This window comes from Sebastes fasciatus, chromosome 7 (genome assembly GCF_043250625.1).
Source record: "Sebastes fasciatus isolate fSebFas1 chromosome 7, fSebFas1.pri, whole genome shotgun sequence".
Classification (NCBI taxonomy): Eukaryota; Metazoa; Chordata; class Actinopteri; order Perciformes; family Sebastidae; genus Sebastes; species Sebastes fasciatus.
Genome location: NC_133801.1, coordinates 23485136 through 23509982, shown reverse-complemented (window position 1 = coordinate 23509982; position 24847 = coordinate 23485136). Strand labels below are relative to the sequence as shown.

The window sequence follows — 24847 nt, the reverse complement described above, 5'->3', positions numbered from 1 at the left end:
CAAGTGGTCCACTTGGTTCTGGAGGAACTCGTTTTGGAGGCTCTGTCTGACAACTTCGGTGTTATTCTGGGTCAGCTTCTCCTGCAGGATGCGGTTCTCCTCATGCAGGGGGCTGTTTTCATCCTGCTGGGTGTTATTTTCATCGTGAAGCAGCGTCGTATTCTCCACTTGTTGCTGGAGGGACCCCGTTTTGACGAACACCTGATCCTGTAAGGTCCGGTTTTCTTCCTGCAGGTTGCTATTTTGCCACTTAAGAAGTTCAGTATCCTCCACTTGTTTCAGGAGGTACCCCGTTTGGACGAGGACCCGATCATTTAAGGTGCGGATTTCTTCCTGCATGTTGCTATTTTGCCACTGAAGAAGTGCAGTAGTCTCTACTTGTTGCTGGAAGGACCATGTTTGGACGTGCACCTGATCCTGTAAGGTGCGGTTTTCTTCCTGCAGGTTGCTATTTTCCCACTGAAGAAGTGCAGTAGTCTCTACTTGTTGCTGGAGGGACCCGTTTAGGACCACCAGTCTGATCACTTCATTCTTAAGGTGCTTCACCTTCTCCTCCTCACAGCTCAGGTTTGTCTCACGTGAAGCGAATTGCAGGTGAAGATAATAATTTGTATCTTTTTCAGCCTGGAGCTCTGCAGAGAGCTGTTGATAGCTGATCGCTGTGGCATCCTCGTAGAGTTGTTGCTGGTCCATTGTTCTTGTGTAGATGCAGTCTGTCATTGATGAACAGTTTGCCTCAATTGAAAATTCGCTCTCTCTCTCACAAAGGTGTGATCTCGAGTTCGATTCTGAGTTCAAATGGTTGGTTCATGTCTTGAGAGACACATGTAAACTTCCCAAACTTGGCTTTATGACATCACAAATCAATTGTAGAATTCGAGGATGTCATAAAGGCACTTGTAGCATTCGATGATGTCATAAAGGCACTTGTAGCATTCGACGATGTCTTAAAGGCACTTGTAGCATTCGATGATGTCATCAAATCACTTGGAGCATTCGATGATGTCATCAAATCACTTGGAGCATTCGATGATGTCATCAAATCACTTGGAGCATTCAATGATGTCATCAAATCACTTGGAGCATTCAATGATGTCATCAAATCACTTGGAGCATTCAATGATGTCATCAAATCACATGTACACATGTTCACATACAGAAGTACTAACATACGTAGAAAAAAAAAAAAAAGAAGATTAAAAAAATAATACTAATTACATGTTAATTTCATAAGGCCAGAGTTATTTGCATCATATTTCATTTAATCACTTAAAGGTCTTACTGGCTCTTTTGTTTTAACAGTAGGTTACTATGACTTTTTTCTATATAATATACCCTATAAAGCATATTGACAAAAATCACATGTATGTTGAAAAGAAGTCATATTACAGAAGGTTGAAAAATGAAAAAAGGTTATAGTATTGTATGTCGAAAAAATAATAAAGTCATAGTATAGTATGTCAAAGAAATATCATAGTATAATATGTCCAAAAATGTTTTCTATACTATTGCTTTTTTCATAAGATTTTCGATATACTATACTATGAATTTTTTTTTTACATACTACAGTAGATGGTGCTATGCTGTTTGAATTAATTAATAAAGTGCAGTAAAGTTGGTTCCTGACCATTTTTTTTATGAATATGGAATAAAAATTAGGGCTGTCAATCGATTGAGATAATTAATCGGCATGATTGTCCATAGTTAATCTCAAATTAATCACACATTTTTTTTATCTATTCAAAATGTACCTTAAAGGGAGATATGTCAAGTATTTACACTTATCAACATGGTAGTGGATAAATATGCTGCTTTATGCAAATGTATGTATATATTTATTATTGGAAATCAATGAACAACACAAAACAATGACAGATATTGTCCAGAAACCCTCACAGGTACTGCATTTAGCATAAAAAATATGCTCAAATCATAACATGGCAAACTGCAGCCCAACAGGCAACAACAGCTGTCAGTGTGTCAGTGTGCTGACTTGACTATGACTTGCCCCCAAACTGCATGTGATTATCATAAAGTGGGCATGTCTGTAAAGGGGAGACTCGTGGGTACCCATAACACCCATTTTCATTCACATATCTTCAGGTCAGAGGTCAAGTAACCCCTTTGAAAGTCGCCATGCCAGTGGGTGACATCACGGTGACTACGTCTACTTCTTATATAAAGTCTATGATTAGACCATTATATAGAAGCATAGCCTACCAAATGACTCATATAGTACTTATATGATATGAAGGATTAACGTGCATAGAGTATCCAAATGTGGATTGTTTGTCCATTAAAGGCTGTGAAGATAACAGTGAGTAGTATCTATCTGTTGTTTTCGCTCGGGACACCCTGAAGATTAATCTCTTGAACTTTCACTGCTGTTTTTCAGATGCGTGGGGGCAAACTGATGATCTCTCACACCAGGAAGAGCGATGCTGGCATGTACGTTTGTGTGGGCACAAATATGGTAGGAGAGAGGGACAGCGATCCTGCAGAGCTGGTGGTGTACGGTGAGGAAATGTTTGTGCAGCAGCATTAAGTCCTTTTTTTAGGAGCAAAAGCTGGACATGTCTAATGTTATCTCTCTTCCTGCAGAGCGCCCTGTGTTGGTACGCAGGCCGGTGAACCAGGTGGTGATGGAGGATGAGACTGTCGACTTTCTGTGTGAGGTCCACGGAGATCCCCCTCCCACCGTCCGATGGCGGCGAGAGGAAGGGGAGCTTCCCCGCGGGAGGTGAGAGTGACGGACATGAGCACAGACCATTAGAGAGTCAGACTGGTGATGCACATACAGCGTCTTATAAGGCTGAATAAGAAATGCAGCTTCACCAGAGGAGAGTCGCGCATTGGATTATTAACACATGTGACCCAGAAAACATATATGGCGTAATTGTTCATTAATTCATGTGTTTCTATCAGTCTGCTAATATAAATTCAGAAATAGAAGAGACCAAAGAGGATTTATTAGTCGGCAGAATCCTCATGTGAGCAGTTTCATCCTTTTTCCCCCATCTAAACTCAATATAATGTATATTTAGCTAAGCCTATTAAATAATTACAGTTTTTCACTTTTCAACATTACTGTAATAATACTCTAAAAAAATAATACTTAGCCTACATAGAGCTAATCACTAGTACAGCCAACACTAGAGCTGAGGTTATAAATTATAGGTGCTTTATACTTTATTTATCTAATTAATGAATGCAGATGATTTTATGTTTTATCCCTGCAGTGCTGCTCTACAATAGCTGTTGAGTGTATTGTCCTATTATGGTGCTGACATGTGATATCAGATTTAATGCCAAAAAGAGTAATGGAGTCATTATTAAATGTAAAGATGTTAAAACAAAAAATAAATAAATAATAAATTCTTTTAAAAGAATAGTTCAACATTTTGGGAAATGCACTTATTTACTTTCTTGCTGAGAGTGAGATGAGAAGATTGATACCACTCATGATGTCCGTATACTGAATTTGAAGTGTGAGACAGCAGCCGGTTAGCTTAGCTTAGCATAAAGACTGGAAATGGGTGGAAACAGCTAGCCTTGCTTTGTCCAAAAGTAACACTTTATATCTTGTTTGTTAAACTGTAGAAAAACTCAAGTGTTAATAGTGAGATAATAGGTGCTAGTAGGTAGATTTTGTTACAGGTCATGATGTGATGATGTCAAATTCATGTAATGTTTTTATTTTTTTTATTTTCATGTTTCCCTTGTTATCTTTTATCCATCTATTTATTTTATTTTTTGCTTCTATGGTTTGTGAGTCTATGAAATGAAGTGATTTATACTGGTTTAATTCATTGTATCCCTTGCATAGATCAAGGCCGCTGAAAAAGCTTTCTGTACTGTGGTTGTATTTGGTATTTTAAATAACTCTGCTCTGCAAAATCCACCTTAACTTCACATTTAATCTACCGTTGAGAGATAAAATGCTGTATTTCCAGAATCGAGCGAAAAAAATCCTTCAATGGATACAGATAATAATACATGTTTCTAATTGATTTTCAACTGTTCCAAGAATTTTCCAGGAACCAGTGACAATATCTAAGACTGATAAGGCACATTGTTCCAGTCCTTTCAAGATAATGTCACTTGATTGAAAAAAAAAAAATCCTCGCAACAGGTTGATTGACAAGGAAAGAAATGCCATTATATTGTACAACTGGCAGATTTTCTTCGCTTTGTGTAGATTAGTACGGTCATTTTCTTTTCGCTATGCTCCTCTTTTAGATCTTTCATTATCTCTCTTTTTCTCATTCCCAGGTTTGAAATCCGCAACGGCAACAGCCTCCATTTGTTCCGCGTGAAAGAGCAGGATGAAGGGACGTACACCTGCACGTCTGAGAACAGTGTGGGCAAAACGGAGGCCTCGGCCATGTTGCAGGTCCACGGTAAGAAACACGTCATGCATATTGTATATGCTCACACAGACACGCTGCATACTTAACGTAGGCATGCATAAAAAAAAGCTCATGTTCATGCATTACAGGCACATGGTGACGGAATAATGCAAAAGCCGGTCCCCATTTCCTGTCCAACGCTCTGTGTTTTTATATCACTGTATCTTTGTGAGTCCCTGTCCAGCGGTGCTGCCAGGAGCTTATGCTAAACCGTATGGATTACGCCATTTGACAGATGTTTGGTAGATGTGTGCTTTAACTCACTGCCAGAGAGCAGTCCCAGTATTAATAAGACATGACTCCCTCCCTCTCTCTTCCTGTCTCTTTATCTCCCTCCTCTCGCCTCCTCGCTCTCTCTGTGCCCTTTTTCTTTCTCTCTGTGGGTCTCGGTTTAAATAGTCTCAGACGACTTTATCCACTAATGCTTTTATCAGTGTAAATGAAATCCAAACCGAGCAGTTTTCCATTCACTCTGATTCTTTATTTCCTTTCTTGGCTCTTTTCCATGCCATCACCGGTTTTGTTTTGTAGCTCAGCGTTTCATCCATCTCATTATTTTCCATCTCTCTCCATCATGTTTCAAACCCTATCATCATTCCAGTCGGCCCGTTCCGTAAGTTCACTTTCCATCTCATTTTTCTTTTTTTTTAAAAAAGCCATTTGTTTTATGCTAATTCATTGTTGAAAAATTGCTCTATTCTGTACGGTAATTCCTAGTGGATTTCAAATCAACAATCAATGCCTAATGGAGTAAATAAGTTCCTCCATTAGGCACTGAGTTGTTGACAGCATGCCTGTTGCTGTTGCAGTCAGGCATTAAGTGCGCTTCAGACACAGTGACTTAATGTACAGCAGATTAAGGACTCCTATCACACGCACATCTGTTGTGTGGAGAGGAGTGTGTCAGGATAGTGTGACATCATGTCAATCCAGCTACAGAGGTTCAAATGCAGCTGCAAGGTTTTTTAATTACAACTCAGTGGAACGTGGTACGGGGAAACATGCTCTTAGTGAGACACAGATGACTCAGATACCTCGTGTACTGAGCCAAGTATGTGTTTGCATGCTCTCATGTGTGTGTGTGTGTGTGTGTGTGCGCGCTGAGCAGAGATTTGTAGAAAGGATGAATTCTGGCTGGAGAAGCTTCTCATCCGACGGGAAGCGTGAGCCAATTATTCAGGCGGGAGGTAGAAGGCGGTGGTCAGTGTAAATCCACGGAGGATGTGATGATGTGGCTAACGCAATGATCTGACCCGAGCCGGCAATTGGCAGCTCTGCCCAGACCTTTCCCAAAATAACCGAGTAAATGTCATCCGCCGAGCGCCACGACGATTTGTTATTTTCAGAGGACACCGAGGTGATGTCTCTCATTAAAGATGAGAGGGCGATGAGAGTGTAGTGATGGATCAAAAAGCTCAGAAGGTTAAACAGACAACTCTTAAATCGTTGCTTGTTAAGAGCTGATGAGAGTTTGATCGATACAGATCAGGCTTCAGAGAAGTAACTGAGTATTTACTCAAAACTGAAGAAGAATCAGTGCCTTTACGTTCATGATTTACTCCACTACATTTATCTGACAGCTATACTTTTGAGATTAAGATTTTATGTAAAAAGCAGATTATAAATTCAATGCATTGTTATAGATTACACGAGTGATTCCCAACCTTTCTTGCAAAAAAAAGCAGTGTTTAGCTTTAGCTGCTTGTCACATTTCAGATGTCTATGACTCGTCTGAGTGATTCCCCCTCTAAACTATTCCGATGGTTTCATTTAAATAACTGTTCAAGGCCCAAAGAGGTAAAATTATCAAATATTTCACAAAAACAAACCAGAGATCGGTGAAAAGTCCAAAACATATTGCATTCTTTTCTTTATTTCTACCTCACTAATCATCTCACGACCCCTCAGGTTTATCTTGTGACCCTTGGGAGGGGCCCGACCCCTAGGTTGGGAACCACTGCTGTATAATTTATATAATTTAGTTAAAGGTATTGTTGATAAACTTTTTATGTAGACGAATAATTTCAAAAAAAGAATACATCCATGGAGCTTTTAGAAAGGTGCCGAATAGAATTATCGTTTCCCCCCCCCCAAAAAAAATATATATATTATGATTGTGAATTAATCATTTTCAAAATGTATTTCATATATCTGACGTTTGGTTCCGACTTCAAACAGGCTTGTGAGACAATAGTATAACAAAGTTGGTATCACAGGTGTGAGTCTCACTCCACTCGACCATAAAATATGCAGGATGTGCAACAAACTGGCAACCACTTGTTGTGAAGTGAACGTAGTGGAACGGTGGAGGAAGAGTAGGACATCTAGTGGCTAAATGTTATCGATAGCACCTTTAAATCTAGATCCGCCTCGACAAGCTGCAACAATCAAATGCTGCTTACACATTGATGTGTCAGTATTAATCAGCATTTTTCTATAGAATAAGTACTTTTACTTTTGACACTATTTTGCTGATAATACTTCTGTACTAAGGACTTTTACTTGTAATTATGTCGTTTTACATTGTTGTACTGGTACTTTTACTTAAGTTAGGGAAATGAATACCTCTTCATACAAAGCAAAGCAGGAGTTTGACACGCGTTAATGCAGAAATAAGGCTCCTAATGGGTGTACACGCCTCTTTTCCTCCTCCAGTACCACCTCAGATTGCCACGAAGCCCCGAGACCAGATTGCCACCCAGGGGAGGAGCATCACCTTCCAATGCGGCACCACGGGAAACCCTCCACCTGCCATCTTCTGGCAGAAAGAGGGCAGCCAGGTAAGAGGCTGGAGCAGGGAACAAGAGATCCTCTGATGCTGAATATAGCAGCAACATCCAGTATACTGTAAATTCCTGTGTACGAATCAGCGGATAAATGTGAATAAATTTGCTTTCCAACAAGCCTCAGGTTGTTAATTATGTGTGGTTTTGGGGGATTGTTGTAAACCTTACTGTATTGTTTGTCATATAACAACAAGCAAGAGTTTCACACCTCCTTTGTTTTAAAAGGCGAGAAAGACTCATGAGCAGGTTTTGTCTGATTTAATCATACTTTTTTTTAGTTTGCTCACACTTATCAAGACACATTTCTCTAAGAGAAATGGGCGAGAGGCAAACAAGAGAGTGCATCACATTTGCATTTGGCTCAGAGATATGACTAGAGACAAAGTGTTGGAAGGCATTGCGTTATTGCGTTGGCGAGAAATGTTTCTCCCGCTCACGACCGCAGTGTAAGAGAGTAGTGATGAGGAGTGGGGGGGGGGGAAGTACAAAAGAAGTAGGGAGAGGTGGCAGGAAGTACACCAGGTGTGGAAACTGCTTCTTCAGGGCTAACCTGCAGACAAACACTGTCCTCCTTCCACGTTGTACCCAACTATAAATACCCTGTTGCTCAACAGCAGCTGGGATCAGCGACTTGGAGGAGCAGCTTCAGATGTTTTTAGAAGCTTGTTCGGAGAGCAAAACAGGAAGTTCAGCCACAGATTTTGTGAATAAGCTTCCGTGTGCAGGATGGTGGAGGCCTGGCTTGGCTGTTTGTGGAGCTTTTTTTGCTGTATTTGGGGGATTATCTGTAGCCTTATAACCTTGGTCTCTCTCCACCAAAGTCTAAGCCTCTTAGAGGAATGAAATGTATGGCTGAATGGATTGATGGGGATCCCTTCCCCCTTGTTCACATCCATCTCACTTACAGAAAAACAGAATGGGACAGCTATAAAACGTCTGTTAGTGGGCATCATCCCCCAAACACCAAAACAACCATCTCTTCCAGTCTTGTTGGAGCCATGCTAGTAGTGGGGATGGCGGTCTGTTGGTCCACCATTTTGGTCCAGACTGAAATATCTATCCAAATATTGGCACAAATTTTTGTAAAGACGATTTTCTGAGTTTTCCTGTAGCGTCCCCCACGAGGTTGAAATTTGTGGTGAAATATCTCAACAACTGCTGGATGGTGTGCCATGAAATTTGTAACAGACGTTCGTGTGCGTTCACTTTTCATTTAGCGCCATCATCAGGTCAAAATTTTATTTTGTCCAGTACTTATGACCAAACACTTAATGACATCAGCCTCAACTGCTGTACTCACTGTATGTACTAGCATGCTGGCAGCTTGTTTGGCTATGTTAAGAAGTTGATGAGATGTGCCCTATTATATATATAAACATCTAAAGTGTGAAGAACTGAAACAATTAATGGATTATTAAATTAGATCATCAACAGAAACTTTATCTGCAACGTTTTTGATTACCGATTTATCGTTCGCCTGATTCTCAAATGTTGGTATTTGCTTGTTTTCTGTCCTTTCTATGCTGATGACTTCACTTTGTTTGGACCAAAAAAAAAAGCATTTTCCAAGGTTTGAAACTTTTTTGACAAAATGACAAACCATCGCGACGCAATTCACACTAGACCTCATCTTTAAGAGCGAATTTGTGAGTTAATGAACGTTCCTGACCATTTTTACTGCCATTTCCGCATCAACTTATATTATCTTGAATAGATAAACCATCCATTTTGAAGAGATATAGCCTACCTTTGATAAATCACAACTTTGTTTTACACGTGTTATTGAAATGAGACCAAATATATGCATTTAGGCGGAGTTAACAGGCTCTCGTTTTTTTTTTCAAACAGAATGTACGCTAGCCTTTCATATTGGATTCAATGTTATAAGTAAGCTACAATTTTCAGAACAATACGAACATTCAGGCTCCTCTCATGTGGCTCAAAGGTGTACTGCAGATATAAATATTAAATAAAAGACTATGGAAGAAATTCCGCAAATTTAGTTGGTGACCCTAATGAAATCTACTGCGACCCAGTCTTTGGGAATGACTGCTCTAGAACATTGTGATGGGCTTTTTCTTTCTTTTTTTTCTTTTACTATTTTACTATTTTTGTCATTTTATAAGCAGAAAATAATAATCAGTAAATATATAGACAGAGAAAATGAAATGCAGATTAATCAGTAATGAAAATAATGGTTAAAAATTAGTCTAATAACAAAAAGTACGCAGCTAACAATATTTTTGATAATCGATTCATCTTTAGTCATTAATACATCAAAAATGACATTCTCATATGTGAGAATATTCTGTTTTATATCAGTGCAAAGTGAATATCTTTGGATTTTGGATTGTTGTTCGGACAAAATAACTCACATTTTAAAGACTAAATGATCAATTAATTAATTGAAGAACCGACACAATATAGCCTCAGTCTTACGTTATTTTCTGTTCTGCTGTCTGTCTGTGTGTATGTGTGTTTAGATGTTGTTGTTTCCCGGCCAGCCACCATCACAGTCTGGCCGCTACTCCGTCTCCATGAGCGGAGAGCTGACCATCGCTGACGTCCACTCCGAGGACTCTGGTTTCTACATCTGCCAGGCCATCAGTGTGGCAGGAAGTGTGTTGACCAAGGCGCTGCTGGAGGTGGAGGGAGGTGAGACTTCAATCCACACAGTCACGTTTGAACCTAAAGGAGGTTTATTCTTAGCTCTCTCCTATCAGCTAATGAGGAGAAAACATATTAATTACATGAAAATAAGGCGCATAGAGACCAAGAAGAGCACAGTTAGAGACCCCATGCTGGATGAGCGATGAATATCAGGCTTAATGTTCTTCCTCGGTCGGCTTGTAAGCACCAGATTTAAGCTTTATTTTTGCTTTTTATGCAACCTATTATTTTCTGCCTACGAAGCATCTGAAGTAATTTCACCCTTTGCACTCTAACGGCTGGCAACTTTATAATCTTATTTTCTATAGGCTTTTTGTTTACTTTCTAAATATGTTTTTCACTCTTCTTCCCTGTTTAGCTAATCGGAAGAGAGACATAATATTCTGCCTCCTCTCCTCCCCCAGGTCCTTCCGGTCGCGTCCCTCCGATTATTCGCCAGGGTCCAGCCAATCAGACTGTATCTTGGGGTGCGACGGCGCAGCTGCACTGCCGTGTGATCGGAGGGCCCTCAGTCAAGATTTCATGGGAGAAGGATGGAGAGAGGCTTCTGGGAAATAAACCTCGACTGACCTTGATGGAGAATGGCACTTTGCAAATCACAGACATAAAGGTGTGTGTGTGTGTGTGTGTGTGTGTGTGTGTGTGTGTGTGTGTGTGTGTGTGTGTGTGTGTGTGTGTGTGTGTGTGTGTGTGTGTGTGTGTGTGTGTGTGTGTGTGTGTGTGTGTTGAGTGGGTGTTATTTATTGTAAAAAGTGTGAAAAGGGTGAGTATAGCTGTCAAACTGAAGGAAAAACTGACTACTGAATACTGTATATCTGATCTCTGGCCTTCTTTCACTTTCTCTGCAGCCCATGTGGCACCTCATTTTTTCTTCTTTTCCATTATAAATTCTGTTTTCGTTTGTAAAATTAAGGTGGGACTGAGTTTCAAAGACCAATCTCTCTAAGGTAGAGCATATCTCTCCAGCGCAATTATGTGCTCATGCGGTGTGTAATTGTAATGTTAATGAAGGTGCTTGTTTGTAAATGCTAATGTGTTCTGCTTTGATGGAAGAGCAGCCCCTTTGTGTTATAAACCCCCACCCGGAGGTCAGCGAGTGCACGCAGGACGGAGCGAAAGCCGCATCGTTTCCGTTAATTGACTGGCGATAGATGATTAATCATCTGACCGGCTTTAATTACATCTCCTGCCCCGACTTTGCTTATTCACTTCCTCCTCTCATCCCCTTTCTGCGGCTGTTCTTCTCAGCAAACTTGGAGCATTAGGGTTTGGTCCAGTGCACCACGGAGGCTGGGGAAATCTGCCATGCCAATGTGCTCAATGGAACAGAAGAGATGCATTAGTGTGGCATCAAGGGGGATGACAAGGGGGAAAAAAAGTAGATGGGAAATGGAGATGACGAGCGAGGGACTAAAAATATTTACCCTGCTGATGCCCCCACCCACCATCAATATTTCAGCAGCAGTTGAAGTCATCTAAGGAAGTTCACCTGCCCACACGCTGCGCTGTCTGTCAGCCAGAGGTCAACACTGCGGTGGATGATCTCATATGGTCTGTTGATGGTTCCAGCACACTGGATCTCAGCCAGCACTGGGCTGGAGAGAGAACACCAGCAGTGTCAGTGAAGCATGAAGGCATATACAGGTCATAATGTAAACAGCAGGGCAGGTAGAGTAGCGCCTCATGGTTGGTAGCAGTGGAGCTTTCAGAGCTGCTGTGGTGAGGAATACTGAGTACGTTTAAGCATGCATGGATTACATTTGAATTGAAGAATGATGGCAAACCACCAGACAGTAGCAGTGGTCAAAGAAGTATTCAGATCCTTTACATAAAGCTGAATTATCACCCGACGCTGCAGTTCCCCTCCGCTCTACACGGAGCTTTTTGGTGTCTGTCAGCTCATTGTTTAGGTTTTATAACCTTGATGTTCTCGTTTTATTCGCTCTCACCGCCAGGTTGCGATTTGTGAAAAAATCCAAGGGGGGGGGATGTTTTTGAAACGTTTTTATTCATGACAGTAAATCACAAACCACAATGGGCCTTTATAGACGCTTGTTAGGCTATTTCTTGCAGCCTTTAATGTAACATTGATAGAATAATTGTGAACTTTTGCATAAGAATTTCAGAACTTGAACTTAACCAGTATATTGCAGGAATATTTTAATCCATTTTTTTTTTTTTTTTTAATTCGTCAAGTAGCGCAATATTTTCACTCTCTATAGGTTAAATACTAATTTAACATGCCATAATTAAATCCCTCTTTCAGTAAAATGGATAGCACCACTCGGCCAGGTGTGCCAAAACGCTTATTTATAAACTTTAATATTTAATAGAAAATAGAAAATGCAAAAGCATGTGCTGTCAACCAAAACTAAATAGGCTAGAGAATAGTCTGCTTTGATAATGGACTTCTGTCTTCTTTTCTGATTTCCTGTGGAGGGGTCATCTGCAGCATGTCTCCCCTCTTTCAACCACATCTCTGCAAATCTCCGGGCAGGGAAGGGGGCAACCTCTGGTCCATTTACTGAAATGAACAGCAGAATGACACGCAGCCTAGACGCCGTGTCATCTCTGTTCTCACACAAACACGAGCGCTGACATTTCTGATTTAATTGTTGTTTGCACTATACTAGACTGTTCTCACGTTGCAGTGCTTTACTTAGATATTGGTGAAGTAGCATTAATCACTATGAGGGGGGATATATTTTGTCCCCACTGGGGATAAAAATAATTCAGCAGAGGCATAAATATATAGACCAGAGCACCCTGCTCACCACTCTAATCAGCATCGGGCAGCGGTTTTCAGTGAAAAAGCAGAAAAAGTTAGGGACTAGCTGGTGAACATAGTGGAGCATTTAGCAGCTAATGAGACAGATATTTCCCTCAGGAGTTGGTAGAGCCTAAAAACGGAGCTAAAATTAGAGCGATTATTGGACTTATATTCATCAGGTGGCCAGAAACTCGACTCCAAATGAATGATAAAATTGCTCCGTAGCTGCTGGATGTATAAATATAATATAATATAAACATATCAACTTTATGAGATGATAATATAGCATTGTTCACACCTTTCTGCTCTCCCCCTAAAAAACGTTTTATTTTACAGGTCTGTGATTTCCCCAAAATGGAAAGAACTACTTATGTAATTTGGTACCAATTATAGAGAAAATGGAGATTCACTTGGTACACTATTACTGGCATAAACTAAAGTGTCTTTTAGTCAGTGCACAGCAGGTCAGCTGAACGTGCAAACAATTGTCTAAAGGCGAAATACAGTATATAGAAGAATAAAGTTTCCAATAATAAATTAATAATGAAAGAATAATTACTTGGGTTTAAACGGAGCATCTTCTTTCAAGGACATTCTTATATTCTCCATAATTAGATACATAATTATGTGATGAAAACTTCTTGGATTGGAAGTTATAAGGAAATAATTTGGAATTTACAGACTAAAAGCATGACCTAGTTTACTTACATTATATTAACTATTATTATTATTATTATTATTAATAATAATAATAATAATAATAATAATAATAATAATAATAATATTTATTTATTTATTTTATTATGCCCTAATCTGTAAGCAACGTGTTAATGCTGTGGCTATATTATACTACTTTAAAATAAATCTGTAAAGTAACTAGTACCTATACCTGTCCAGATAAATGTAGTGGAGTAAAACATGCAGTATTTCCCTCTGAAATGTAGGGGAGCAGATGTACAAACTAGCATAATATGGAAGTACTTCAAATTGTATGTACAATAAACACAATACTTAGAGTAAATGTATACTCTACTGCTTCCAGACAGATTGAGAATATGATGATTTTGCCGTAGACGTTCTGGATCTAAACATTATTTCAGTCATCTGACTAGATCCAAACCGTCCTTCAAACGTTAAAAAACGCTTGCAGCGTTTGTTCTCTTTTCTTTTCTCCGGGTGCTGTCTCAAATGTTAACTGCTGTTCAACAGGACACAGACTCGGGGATGTACACGTGCACGGTATCCAGCGCCACAGGGGAGTCGAGCTGGAGTGGGATGTTGACTGTCAGAGGTACTCACACCGAAACTCTCCACACTCTGTCTCTCTGTTACACTTCACACTCTGTCACTCTCACACTACACCTCCGTGTCCTCAAGAAGAAACTACACAACGCTCTGCCAGTGTTCTTCATAAGAGCACAGGCTGTAGCCTTAAAGTACAAAACCCACTCCCAGTTTCAGCCAAAATGTGCATCAGAATCAATCCATTGTTGTGTAAGAGTTCTGTTTTTGCCTGTTTGTGTAACAGAAGAAGACGGGGTTTCTTCTGTATCCAGAGCTTCTGAGTTCATCCAGCTTCCGGGGCCTCCGCAGAAACCTGTGGTAACGGAGGTGACCAAAAACACTGTCACCCTCACCTGGCAGTCCAACCCTCATGAAGGAGGGGCTGCTGTTACCTCCTACATCATCGAGGCCTTCAGGTACGCATGTGACACACTGATACAGGATGAACTAACACCTCAATGGTCAATGTACATGAGTATATTTTGAGAGATTTTGAGTTTTCAAGGTCAGGTCAGGCACTGTATCTTAACCTGAGCACATTAAAAGCATCAAAAAAGATGTTTGACATGACAGTACTGCAAGCATCGTAGGTACCGTCAGGCATAAGAAGTCTGATATAATATTTTTATGAACAAAAGCCTGAATTGTATCTGTGTTTTATCTCAAAACTTGCACTTCAAACAAGCCAAATATTGGTCACTCCCACCCACTCCCACTGACTGCTGCATTCAATTTGACATACCTATTAGATCAAACAACGACGTTGTTTTTTGGAATCATGGACAGTGCTGTTTGTTGTGTGTAGAGGGTGCGTGTGAAGGTGTAGGCCTGTCTGAAGGACTGACACGGAGTGAAGAATCAATAGCCAGAACACGTTTCCTTAGTTTGGTTTCTTGGCCTGCTTGCTTTTCGTGGTTGTAAAAAAAACACAATCAGGTGTTTCTAACACAGAAAACAGCTTTTTTTACACGCCTCTTCCTGCTGATTTGACGGAGAATCATTCATAAATTCAAAATACAGTGCCACATTCTTATTTGAGTGCTAATAAATGTATTCTTTGATTTTGAAACAGTAGCCTTATGCTGTTGTTATTATTTAGCCTTTCTGAGGTTATTGCATGGTTGAATCAATGAATTTTATTTTATGAAAAAATAACCCACTCATAATTTTTAACAGCCCCCTCAGTCAATTCATCCTGATGCCTGGCCCTGGTGTTGCACTAAAAAAGTGATCTGTAACTACTCAAAACTCGTACATCACTAATATAGGCCTCTATCTGTTGCTATCTAATGCTTATGCCCCCCAACCCCTCTGCGTACCTTGAAATCATAATAATGTTAACTAGCTCTTGCCCTGCCGATTTCAACAAGGGGTTTGCCATTGATTTACATTATGATGTGTTCAGACTCTATTCAGTAATGTGAGTATTGGCTGAAGATACATTTGAACGTTATCATGATGTGTTCAAATGTAATCTCGTAAAAAGTCGTTTTTGGTGAGACACTTGAATAAATCCAGTTGTTTGAAGGAGATGTTTTCACAGCAATATGAAATATATAATAGAGAGGGAATCATGTCCTGTTTAACTTCTTAACAAAAACAAGTATGCAAACGGTAATAAAGGAGTGGATGTTGAAGTCAATGGGATTTATTGTTTTACTTTTGTTTTTTACCGTGGTATCGAATTGGTATTGAGAATCGTGGAATTTCCCAAGTATCGGTATCCACTACTACATTTCTAGTATTGTGACATCCCTAAGCAGCACCTCCAATGCTCACCAGTTAACACGTTACATCTCGCTCGTTTAATGTATGTATGTAAAAATGTGTACAGGGAGTTATGTGCCAGTATCTATTTCATCTGTATCCACACACTCCTCCGTTTCTGTTTTATTTCCTTAGTATTCTGACTATATAATGAGGTCTTCTTCATTTGGAGTCATTAGAGTTCGGAAATGACTCATCTCTGCCTGACGGAGAGACAGTTCTGTTAAGTGACGTCCTGAAGTGAAGCCGTGACACTCGCTGCATCAGTATTTAGCCGTGGCGATCCCGAGGAGAGCCATAGCAGCTCTAACAACCAACCAGAGGCCTTAGTGAGACCGACAAGTGAGTGAAAGAAGAGACAATTACTGCAGTGGTCAGCTCGGCAGCTCTGTCCTGTCCCGGGGCAAAGGAAGGAGGGGATGCTCGCCCAGTTGGAGAGTTCACTCATTACAGAAGCAGGAGAGAGGGTACAAGACCGAGTGTACCGACAAACACACACACAAAAGTCCAGTAAGCGCTGCGAGGAAGGAAAGCTCAGTGTGGCAGACTTGCACGCAGAGCTCATGATGAAGATCCACTAACTGTTGAACGCTCCACCGCCAACAAATTGTTTGGAAATGTTTGTTTTCGGGCTTCAGCTGGAACAAAGGAAGACTTGCGAACCAATATATTTCTTCTATAGTATCCCTTCTTGTATACGGTACATAACAACACTTACATTTTTAATTTAAAAGAGAGGAAATCTTGAAGGAGGATTAATGTGAAAGCAGCCGCCGTTTCCGCTCCAAACACCTTCTTCTTTTTTTCTTTTTTAAAAAGGCTGGATGACTCTTTTTAAATGGCAACACAGTTTCTCTGGAGAACATTTGGTGAGAAAGGTGGCATAGGAGGAAACACTGATGATAGGAAAACGCTGTGGCTTGCTTGTCGTAATTACCTTGCCATTTTCCCCTCCACGGAGTTGAGGAAAATGTTAAATTGTGCTCACGCTGTTTGATAGTCACCCGTCCCTGCACAGCGCCGGGCTGTCGTATCCTCGCAGGGCCCATTCAGGAGCTGTCGTTATAACCTGCCGCAATAAAAAAGAAGGAATAAAACTCGTCATCGTATCTGTCCGCAAGCTGAGACCGGCCGTGTGTTATTAGATGAACAGAATCTCAAGCATCCAAGAAGCAGCTATTCATTCATTCAATAATGTCTGTTAAGACCCATCAACAGATGATTGTGTTCAGATTGCTTTGCATGTCTGACAACTGCCCTGGTTATTGAAAGGAATTGTTAGATATTTTTTGGATCGGTTTCTTGCAGAGAGTTGGATGAAATGATCGATGCCACTCTCATATTAAATATGAAGCTACAGGTTCGTTTAGGACCCCGTTCAATCCTGTGAGAGTTGCAGTAGCGTTTCCTTTAACCCCGCCTCTCTCAGTCCAGCCTCGGCCTGGGTCTCATTCACATGAACGGCAGCATGAAAAACACTCTGGATTCAGCTATTAGTGCATTTTACAACATTTAGGACCTATTGATTTAAATAAGGGCTATTCAAGTGTTCGTACTGGTGAGTTGATTTATGTCAAAGCTGATTTACAGTTGTCTCTTTCCCAATGTAAGCCTATGGGAAAAGTCTTTTTGGGCCCAATGGCATCCAGTCTTTATGTTAAGCTAACAGTTTGCTTGTTGTAGATTCATATTTAACAGACAGATGAGAGTGGTGTCAAGAAAGCAAATAAGTGAAGAAGTGTATTTCCCAAAAAGTCAAGCTGTTGCTTTAAGATACCAACCGATGCTGAAACAACAAGTCAATTAATGGAATAGTCGTAGTAATCGATTAACTGTTTTAAGTCATTAATCAAGACAAAAATTTGAAAATTGGGCTATTTTTCTGTGTTTTATTTCATTCTAACTGACATGAAAATTGTCACCTTGTGCTTTGGGAAATTATCGGCATTTTCACAACAAATGACAAATGAACTAAAGGTGAAAAATAATAGTTGCAGCACTAATCCTAACACATTTATGTCATTACCCTAAGATATCACACTTTTTTTCTCATGATCAAAAGATAGCAACACATGTTTTCATATCTTAATAAGAGTAACTAACTGTATATGTGATTTACCCAATATGTCAAATTGAAATCTGTCTTCCTGTTCCACTTTCATCGGTCTGTGCTGTCAGACTATCAACAACGAGCCAAGAGTTGTGATCAAACCCATTACCTTGTTATCTCAAGATAATGGAATAATGAAGCCGTCTCAAGATAACAGGAGTGAAATAAATGTTCACGCAGAGGGACAGCACATTTTCCTATTGAAATAACATCCTCCTGATAACGATCTTGACCTTCAAATGTGATACTATCATCTCACTTTCCCTTAAATCCTTAAATAAGTAAATAATTATTGGCTTTTTAATCTCTGGTGTAGTTAAACCATGATCACATGAAAGAGATTTTGAGACATGTTTTCGTTTCTTTCCCTTCAGCCAATCAGTGGGCAGCACCTGGCAAACGGTGGCGGATCACGTGAAGCATGAGAGGCACACCGTTGTCGGACTCTTCCCCAACACGGTTTATCTCTTTATAGTCCGAGCAATCAACTCTTACGGTCTCAGTGACCCCAGCCCGATCTCCGAGCCTGTCAGGACGCAGGGTGAGTTATATAAGCAAAATCTCCTCTTTTTTCTGATTATACTCTTGCATAATATGAGTTCACTCCATACTGTACAATTTTGATTTCGTTTATATTTCTAAAGAAAGAAATCTGAGATACTGAGGCTGGCACCGAGATAATGAGCTACACGGTTTAGAAAAACTTGCTTTTCATGTGCAATCTCAAAACTAATTGCTTTCTCAGTGTGATGCTCTTCTGCCTTGAGCAATGTTGAATTTCATCAAAAAGCTTTGAATAGTTGCTACACAGCATGTTTTTTTTTTTTAGGCCTGGACTGAGTGTATTTCTTTGTTGTTTCAGATGGTAGTCCAACAGAACAGGGTGTGGACCACAGACAGGTGCAGAGAGAGTTGGGAGAGGTGTCTGTCTACCTGCAGAAGCCTCTGATTCTGTCTCCCACCAGCGCCAAGATTTCTTGGACCGTGAGTTGAATACTTGGCTGATGAAGAAGTCTACTTTTCAAAGTTGGCTTGCGGAGTGCGGAGGACACGCTAATCTCCAAACATTAACTTCAAAAACCTCCTCCAAAACATTACGTGATACAAACAGATTAACTTGAAGTACAAACACAGCTGGTTCTGCTTTTCATTACTGATGTGAATGTGAAACTCTGTTCTCAGGTCGCCCTCCAGTCTCGCTACGTGCAGGGTTATCGTGTATTCTATCGGACCATCGGCAGCTCCTGGTTGGTCCAGGATGTGGAGGCCACGTCTGACCACAGCATCATCTTAGTAGACCTGTACAGCAGCACAGAGTATGAGGTGAAGATACGGCCGTACTTCAATGAGTTACAGGGACATGACAGCCTCATGGTTCTGCTGCGTACGCCTGAGGAGGGTAAGACATGCTTGTCAATAACTTTGTCAATGGCATAGAACTGTAATTATCAAGTAAAGCTGAGGAGTTATTAGAGTAACAGTTGATATTATTGTCCTTAAAGGAATAGTTTGAAATAAGTAAGTTTATGGTCCATAATTTCCTAACAAGTTCTTATTACTTTCCAAAAGGTTTCCTTGAAATAGATATGTGATTTGGGAAGTAATATAGAGACAATGGTACACTTCCAATTAGTTCATTTGCAAGTGAGTCAGTGCTCAGCGGGTCAGCTGAACTTGCAAAAATGTGACATATATCGAGAATAACATTTCCAATAATATATTAATAATGGATTTAATTGGATTTAAACGGAGCCTTTCTTTCAAGGACATTCCTATTTTCCAGACAAACAGCACCAAATTACTTAGATCCGGAAATTACTGACCTGTAAAATCGAGCGCTACCATAACACTGATATCAGTTAATAATAATAGAAATGTAATTTTTCCTCTTATCTCTGTCTGCAGTTTTAAGTGCACCTCCACAGGCTGTATCAGTGGTTCAGCTCACCAACAGCTCCAGTATCAGTGTGTCCTGGGAGCCTCCGCCCCATAATACACAGAGCGGCATCATTCGAGAGTACAAGGTGAGACTATAGCCTTCTTATTGCGGTTTCTTCCATTTCACCCATTATTAAAGGTATTGTGGGGGAGTTTTTCCTTATCTGAATTGAGAGTCTAAGGACAGAGGATCTCGTTTGTAGAGATTGTAATTGTAACTGATTGTAATTTGCCCTTGAGGCAAATTTGCAATATTGGGCTATATAAATTAGGGCCTTACTGAATGTCATTTTTTAACAATCGAAGCTTCTATTGAAGTTTTTGAGTGAAGCTTTGAATGTAAATACATTTTACATTTATAAAAAAAAAAAAATCCCTGAACAAAATTCTCAATTTGAATAAAGTGATTCATCAGATTAAATAAATTAGTCTTTTTTATTAAACCAACTTTCTTTAATGAATGTAACTGTTTTTGTCAACATAAAGACATGTAGGTGCGGACTGAGGACTGAGGACTGAGTGTCTTGGCGTCCACTGTGTGTGTGTGTGTGTGTGTGTGTTTGCGAGAGAGTGACAGATGCAATGCACGCAATGCTTCTGTAAGTTATTAATAATTTACTCGGAAAGCTACTTTGTCACCTGTCTGCCGGAACCGGTGATATTTTCTAGTAAGCTTACCCAGTTGTAGGTCAACCTGCGCATCACTACTACGCAGCCACCACTGGAATCTAATTATATCTAATTAATGAAAAAAACTACAAATAGTATAATACTAATACTATTAGTTTAGCCTGATCTTTATCTGCAACCTATGAAGGTATAAACAGAATGAATAAAAATGCAAATGAATACACCTGACTATCTGTCTTATTCTCTGATATTTATTTCTGCTTTTAAGTCCGTCAATCTGTGACGCAGCCGTAGACTTCAAAAATAAAGTGGAACAAAATGTTCTTTTAATCCACGATATTTTTATGCACTCATTACTCAGTGTTGTCCATATTTGTTGTTTAGATACTTATTATGAAAAACACAGATTTTAATTAACAATTAGTAATTACTCATGCCTCTTATCTGCTGCCAGTGCATGTGCCGCCGAGTAGAGACTCAATTTTGTCATCAGATTGGACGCTGACTGTCCCTGTCATCTGTTTACTCCGTGAAAAAACATTGAGTTCTGATTATCTGTCTCTTAGTAGGAGCACAACACTGATTACTAATCATCAGGCTGCTATTCCAGGAAAAGAAAAAAAAAGAAGAGGAACACGCAGTTCTATTGTTTTGATTTATTCTTCCCATCTGCGTGCGTCCACATGTAGAAAGTTGGTGAGAAAGCCTCTCAAGTCAGATGATGAAATACCAGATCCTTTAGTGTGTGTGTGGAGGCTCGTCAGCCAAAGGCAAGGATCACACTTAATCCCCTTAAACATTCAATTTGCTGAAAACTGCACACTGTGTTTTGTAAAAGCCTCCCCGTGGCTTAAATGTTAAACATTAAATGTTGAATTGGCAGTACGGTGTTACAGGATACATTTTCATCACAAAGACTTGATTAATAAAAAGTTGATTAATTTTACATTATGCAGATTAAACCAGAGGTGGAAGGTACCCACAGTAAGAACATTTACTCAAGGGCTGTACCAGTATACCTTTTTACTCCCTTACATTTATTTACAACTGTTGTAGATAAAGATTTTAGCTACAGAACAAACTGTATGCTCATTTTATATGGGTATGATCCATTGCTGTTGATTAAATTAGCCAACAGAGTATAATGTAGTTAAAATTAGCTGCAAGTTCTGTAACATCAAGTACTTTTATTTTGAAATTTTTAAAATACATTTTGCAATTTTGTATGTTTAAAGCGAGACTATACAGAAGAACAGATTAAACATCTCATCTCACAAATAAAACGTTGCATTCATAAGCAGTAAAATTGATTGATTTAATACACTTAGTTCTACTTTGTCTGGTGTGCCCAGTAGCTTATTGTGGAAAACATTTTGGATAGATAGATACTGCTGCATAACAAACATTTCTGAGTCACTGATGACTGACTTGATGACTCATTTTTATTTGTCCAACTTTTACAATACAATACAGTTTTAGCACTTACCATCATCCTGTGATGGTCACATGGCCACAGTAGCGACAAACATCTTTACACAAATAAGATATATAATTAGTTGTTTATCAACTTTATGTACATCGACTTGATTCATCGATAAATCATTTCAGCACTAAATTAATAACAATATATTATTCTAGTGATATAATAAAAAAAGACTAATTTATTTAATCCAATGAATCACTTAATTATAATTCATAAAAATAATTTGGAGCTTTAAATACGAGAGTTATTTGAAAATATGACTTTAAAGAAATATTTCACCCCCAAAATGACCATTTGTATATCATTTATTCACCCTGTGTTACCTTGAATTCTTGAAGAAAAACTTTGTTTTTCTTTTATTCCTCCACAGTGAACAGATAATCCAAAAAACAGAGTAAATGGGGGCCGCGTTTAACAACAGCAAAACTATATCAGAACATCTCACAGGGCGATAAATTGATATACAAATGATTGTTTTGGGGGTGAAGTATTCCTTTAAGCTCTGGGAACTTCTCTTGAACATTTGTCACTATGTTTTACATCTTATAAATAATTATCGGGAAAAAAATCAGTCTTGAGTTACTTGGACTCACTTTGATAAGAGTAAAATTTGGGGTTAAAAAATGAAAACAGGACTTTCACTTACAATAGAGTATTTTAACATTTTGACTTTTACTGAAGAATATGTTTTATATCTTGTTATATAGTTCTCATAAATCCAATATGCATGAACTTTCATGGGAGAGTAACGGGACCAACACATAAAGTGAAAGTCTAAAGGCACGTACATTTGCGACATCAGGCTTTTAAATCTGGCTTTTAACTGTCATTCCACTGACGTCCCTTTTTCTTTCATCTCTGCTGTATCTATGCCGTCACTCTCCGCTGCGTGCTACCAGATAAAGCTTCAATGCCTGTCTTATTATAATAACAGGCCACGTCTTGTCACAGGGAGTGCAGCATAAATGAATGTCTTTATGTGTTTTTAAGATTCAAACATTAACCCTCCGTGTCTGGTGTGAATCAGGTCTGGTGTGTTGGCCGCAACGTGGAGCAGGAGAGCCAGATAAACCAAACAGTGGATGGAGCCGTTCTGTCCATCTTGCTGACAAGCCTGCTGCCTGACGTCCGCTACTCCGTGGTGGTGGCTGCTGTCACCAGTCTGGGTGTGGGCGCTCAAAGCCCACCTGTCAGCCTGCTTCTCAGTGAGTCACTCAAACTGTTACAGCCACTACAGATAGATAAATATGGCAAGATTTGCTCTCATCGGGCTCAGTTTACCACAAATTAAATCTGTATGTGGAATGTTGATGATGCTGTGTGAATGACTTTATAAAAGAGGCTTCATCAACACTGATGTTCACGGTGTGAAAAGTCAGGAATTCACAGTGAAGCTCAGATGTTTATTAAAGGAACAGTGTGTAACATTTCGGGGGATCTATTGGCAGAAATTTAATATAATATTCATAACGATGTTTTCATTAGTGTAATCACCTGAAGAGTTGTTTTATTATTAAATTAATATTAAATCGTATTTTCGTTAGCTTAGAATGAGTCCTTCATATCTTCATGTTGCATCACCATGTGTCTACAGTAGCCCAGATGGACAAACCAAACACTGGCTCTAGAGAGAGCCTTTCGCGTTTTTACGTTACCTGAAGGCCACCGTAGTTCTCCAACACGCTTATGAAACTGTAGTAACGTAAGTGCAAAACCGTGGTACCGCCAGTCGCCGTCTGACTTCCGTTGCTCCTAAAGTAGTGTTATTACGGTAAGGATGACCTCTGAGCGAGGAGAACGGCGTTACCACGGTTTTGCACTCGGCAGCTCACATTACTGCCGTCTAGGAAAGGGAGGAGTGAACATAGGGGTACTCAGTTGGTTGCAGTCTGCAACCACACCATTACATGCCGCCAAATCCTACACACTGTACCCTTAAAACTGCATTCAAATTCTTGTCAGCTTCACAGCCAGTTATCCAGATAAGTTGTCGCCAAGAGGTGGTGAGCTATATTTGGTGTTTTCTTTTTCCTCTCCTCTTTAACCTTCTGCTGCAGTTTCTTGGAGGTATAGTTTGACATTTTGGGAAACACGCTTGCCGAGGGTTATATGAGAGGATTGATACCATTTTCATGTCTGGTACGGTAAATATGAAGCCACAGCCAGCAGCTGGTTAGTTTAGCTTAGCATTAAAGCCTGGAAACTAGCCTTGGCTCTGTCCAGAGGTAACAAAATCCATACCAGCACCTCAGCTCACTAATTATGTGCCATATGCCTAGCGCCACATCGCTTGTTGTTGTGGTTTTTCAGAAAACATACAACTTTGTTACCTTTGGACAGAGTCAAGCTAGCTGTTTCCCCGTTTCCAATCTTTATCATAGACTGTATATAAAAATGGACGACATGACAGCTTCCCAAAAATGAAGCCAAAACATCTCGATCGACCCCTGGTATAAATCCCGCCATGTTAGCAGATGGGACATGGGCCAAACTAAATGAAAAAAACTAAATGTAGATATGAAGATATTATGGTTAGTTGTTATGTCCTTCTAGCCAAACAACTACAGTGGTGTTAACATAGCAGCTAGATGGCTTACGCTAACAAGCTGCGGCCGTGCTTGCCTCGTCGACCTTGATACCGGGGCTCCAGCCCACCGATCACTACCGCGCAGACGCTGGCTCCAAATGACGTCAGAACCTCAAGATGGCATTTTGGCTTTACTTTTGTACTGTGGGAGGAAGTAGAGACGCGTCTAAGCTTATCGGCAGCTTCATATTGAACTAACATGAGTATGTTGTATCAATCTTCTCATCTAACTCTCTACAAGATAGCGAATGTGTATTTCCCAAAACGTCAAACTTTTCCTCTTCAGCTGTCACCAGATCGCTGTAACGTAGCCTAATTGATACAGGATGGCATAGAAACACTAAGACACTTTATTCACAATATGCATCAATAAAGAAAAACTCTCCATTTTACATATTAAACTTTGCTTCTTT

General features: G+C 39.8%; 2 protein-coding genes across 7 annotated transcripts in view; one reads left to right on the top strand and one right to left on the bottom strand.

Moving 5' to 3' along the window:
• The window catches only part of LOC141771742 (uncharacterized), a 2761-nt gene extending 1881 nt beyond the window's left edge, over positions 1-880 (bottom strand). For both annotated transcript variants that reach the window (XM_074642329.1, XM_074642330.1), the window contains exon 1: positions 1-880. This exon is cut by the window's left edge. In XM_074642329.1, the coding sequence (XP_074498430.1) occupies positions 1-720 (720 nt within the window). In that variant the 5' untranslated portion in view covers positions 721-880.
• The window catches only part of LOC141771744 (roundabout homolog 2), a 70661-nt gene that overhangs the window by 32372 nt on the left and 13442 nt on the right, over positions 1-24847 (top strand). For 4 of the 5 annotated variants that reach the window (XM_074642337.1, XM_074642333.1, XM_074642338.1 and 1 more), the window contains 13 exons: positions 2396-2516; positions 2602-2740; positions 4273-4400; positions 7065-7189; positions 9679-9850; positions 10270-10475; positions 13845-13926; positions 14164-14335; positions 18171-18337; positions 18659-18780; positions 18979-19195; positions 19702-19820; positions 22875-23052. In XM_074642337.1, coding sequence (XP_074498438.1) covers positions 2396-2516; positions 2602-2740; positions 4273-4400; positions 7065-7189; positions 9679-9850; positions 10270-10475; positions 13845-13926; positions 14164-14335; positions 18171-18337; positions 18659-18780; positions 18979-19195; positions 19702-19820; positions 22875-23052 — 1948 coding nt within the window. The remainder of the gene's footprint in view (positions 1-2395; positions 2517-2601; positions 2741-4272; positions 4401-7064; positions 7190-9678; positions 9851-10269; positions 10476-13844; positions 13927-14163; positions 14336-18170; positions 18338-18658; positions 18781-18978; positions 19196-19701; positions 19821-22874; positions 23053-24847) is intronic. The other variant, XM_074642335.1, reaches the window with a different exon arrangement.